Source organism: Penaeus chinensis, chromosome 13, assembly GCF_019202785.1.
Source record: "Penaeus chinensis breed Huanghai No. 1 chromosome 13, ASM1920278v2, whole genome shotgun sequence".
NCBI lineage: Eukaryota > Metazoa > Arthropoda > Malacostraca > Decapoda > Penaeidae > Penaeus > Penaeus chinensis.
Window position 1 is genome coordinate 13,170,092 of NC_061831.1, and position 2,500 is coordinate 13,172,591.

The window sequence follows — 2,500 nt, forward strand, 5'->3', positions numbered from 1 at the left end:
TTACATGTTTCGAAGAGGCTGTTCTCTCGGTGATTTGATTATATAATCATGTGTCTATAGAGCCTTCATATCAGCTTTTCTCAAGTTTTTTACCGCCAAGTAGCCTTCAGTAATATTTCCTTCCCCTCATTCCATCCCAGACTAAACTATTAAAATCTTTCCTAAATTCAAAGGAAAATCTTTTATAAAAACGTGTCTTTTTGTATATTAAAAGCAAGTATCATACCCGCAGCAACACAAATCGAATTAAAGAATGTTTTTTTTTTTCCTCCGGCTCGCGTCTTGGGTCGCGTCTTCCCTGGGGAGTCTAACCCCTCAGATTAAGAGCCAGAATGTACAGTCTGGACAACCTGCTCTTTTTTTTTTTTTTTTTTTTTTTTTTTTTTTTTTTTAGTCTTCCCAGATGCGCTACGTGTATTCAAGAATCATAGTTTACGGTTCATGTAATAATTATAATTCTGATTTAACAAATTCATGATATGGTTAATAGAATCGTGATATATAGTTAATACGATCGTGTTATATAGTTAATGCAGTCGTGATATGAAATTAAATGAATTACAATACAATTATAATACATTTATGATATACAAATTACACAATTATATTAACCCTTTCTCGTCCGTTTCCCCTCGCAGGCACAGAGAGCCGGGATGTGGTCTGACAGTTCCCACTCGCAGACATTCGGACACGCGCCCGCCATGGACCGCCTCTGTCTGCACTCCAGGTGAGTTTCCTGCAGGTAATGGGGAGGAGAGGGGGGGGGGGGTAGGAAGGAAGAGAGGTGGAGGAAGGTAGGGAGGGGAAAGGAGGGTGGGAACGTTATCTGTATATATGTGTATGTATACATATATGTATATGTATATATATATATATGTATACAAACACACACACACACACACACACACACACACACATATATATATATATATATATATATATATACATATATATATATATATATATATATATATATATAAATATATGCATGTATAGATAGATAGGTAGAGATAACAACATGCTGACAGATAGAAAGATAAGTGAATGGATGGGTAGACAGAGACAGATATAGAAATAAATATAGAGGCAGAAAGACAGAGAAACAGAGATAGAAATAGATAGAGAGAGAGAGAGAGAGCAAAGAGATAAAGTGGGCGGGAGAGGGAGAACGAAGATAGATGAATACCTGGATACACAGATACAGAAAGATAGAGAGATAAAAATAAAAAGTAGAGAGAGAGAGAGAGAGAGAGAGAGAGAGAGAGAGAGAGAGAGAGAGAGAGAGAGAGAGAGAGAGAGAGAGAGAGAGAGAGAGAGAGAGAGAGAGAGAGGGAGGGAAGGAGGGAGGGAGAGAGAGTCAGTGAGAGAGAGAGGATGAGAAGAAAATAACAGAAACAGATCACACTTCCTCATCAAACGCAATTTCACAAACTCCCGCGAAACAACCCGCGCTAAAAAAGAAAAGAAAAAAAGAAATGCTTATTCTGCAAGATGTCGTAAACTGAAGTTCCCGGAGGATTTCTTCTTCGGTTAAGGCCCCAGCACCTCATTTTCGGTGGAGTTTTGTTATTTAAGCACTTCTCAATTCTGTTAAGAGGTTTTGCATTGGCGAGACGATGGACCGCCTGCAGGGAAACTGTTGCAGTGTGGGATGCCTGTTCGTGTGTCTGTTTGTCTGTGCAGGTTTTGGACGTCGGGGAAATTGCGTAAAGGCGGGATGGCGGTGCACGTGGGCGTCTGTGTTGAATAAATGAGCATCTTTCTCTCCAGCCTCCCTGTTGCTTGTCCCTTTTCTCCGCCTCTATTCGCTTTCTTTCTTTGAAGGGTTTTACTTTCTTTGGCTGTCTGTTTGTATTCCCCTCTCTCTTTATCTCTTTCTGTCAGTCTGTCCATCTATCTATGTTTGTATATAGATATGTATATATACATATCTATATATCTATCTATATCTATATCTATATCTATATCTATATCTATATCTATATCTATATCTAAATCTATCTATCTATCTATCTATCTATATATGAATGGTAGAACATTCTACCGTGTTGATACTATGATAGAAAAACTCACAATGTAAAACTAGATTTATTGAAAGTGAGACTCCAGTTTCGGAATCCACCTTGATTCCATCCTCAGGTCTGAAGAGGAAAGGGAGAGGAGGGGGTATAAAACAGAGAGAGGAAAGGCAACGCTGTGACACGAGGCAGGTGAGGACAGACGAACGGAAACGAAGGGTGTGCAGGGTGGCCGGCGTACGGGAGAAGGCGGAGGATGTGGGAAGCGAGGGGGCTGTCGTCAGGAGAAAAGCCGCTGTTCAGGTTGAAATTCGGCAGCAGCTTTATTAAGGAGGATTCCACCAGACTGCGGGCGTGGACACCAGTGGAAGGAAAGACAATTCGGGCCGCTGACCAATACATCTGATGGCCTGTGTCTCACTGATGGCAAAAGAGGGCGTTGTTGTTGTGTCCTCTAGGTATAGCGTACTTTTGTTGAGACG

The 2,500-nt window shown here is 40.7% G+C and overlaps 1 protein-coding gene across 2 annotated transcripts in view; it reads left to right on the plus strand.

The window, feature by feature from the left end:
* The window catches only part of LOC125031758, a 111,588-nt gene that overhangs the window by 73,567 nt on the left and 35,521 nt on the right, over positions 1 to 2,500 (plus strand). For both annotated transcript variants that reach the window (XM_047622695.1, XM_047622694.1), the window contains one exon: positions 639 to 727. In XM_047622695.1, the coding sequence (XP_047478651.1) occupies positions 654 to 727 (74 nt within the window). In that variant the 5' untranslated portion in view covers positions 639 to 653. The remainder of the gene's footprint in view (positions 1 to 638; positions 728 to 2,500) is intronic.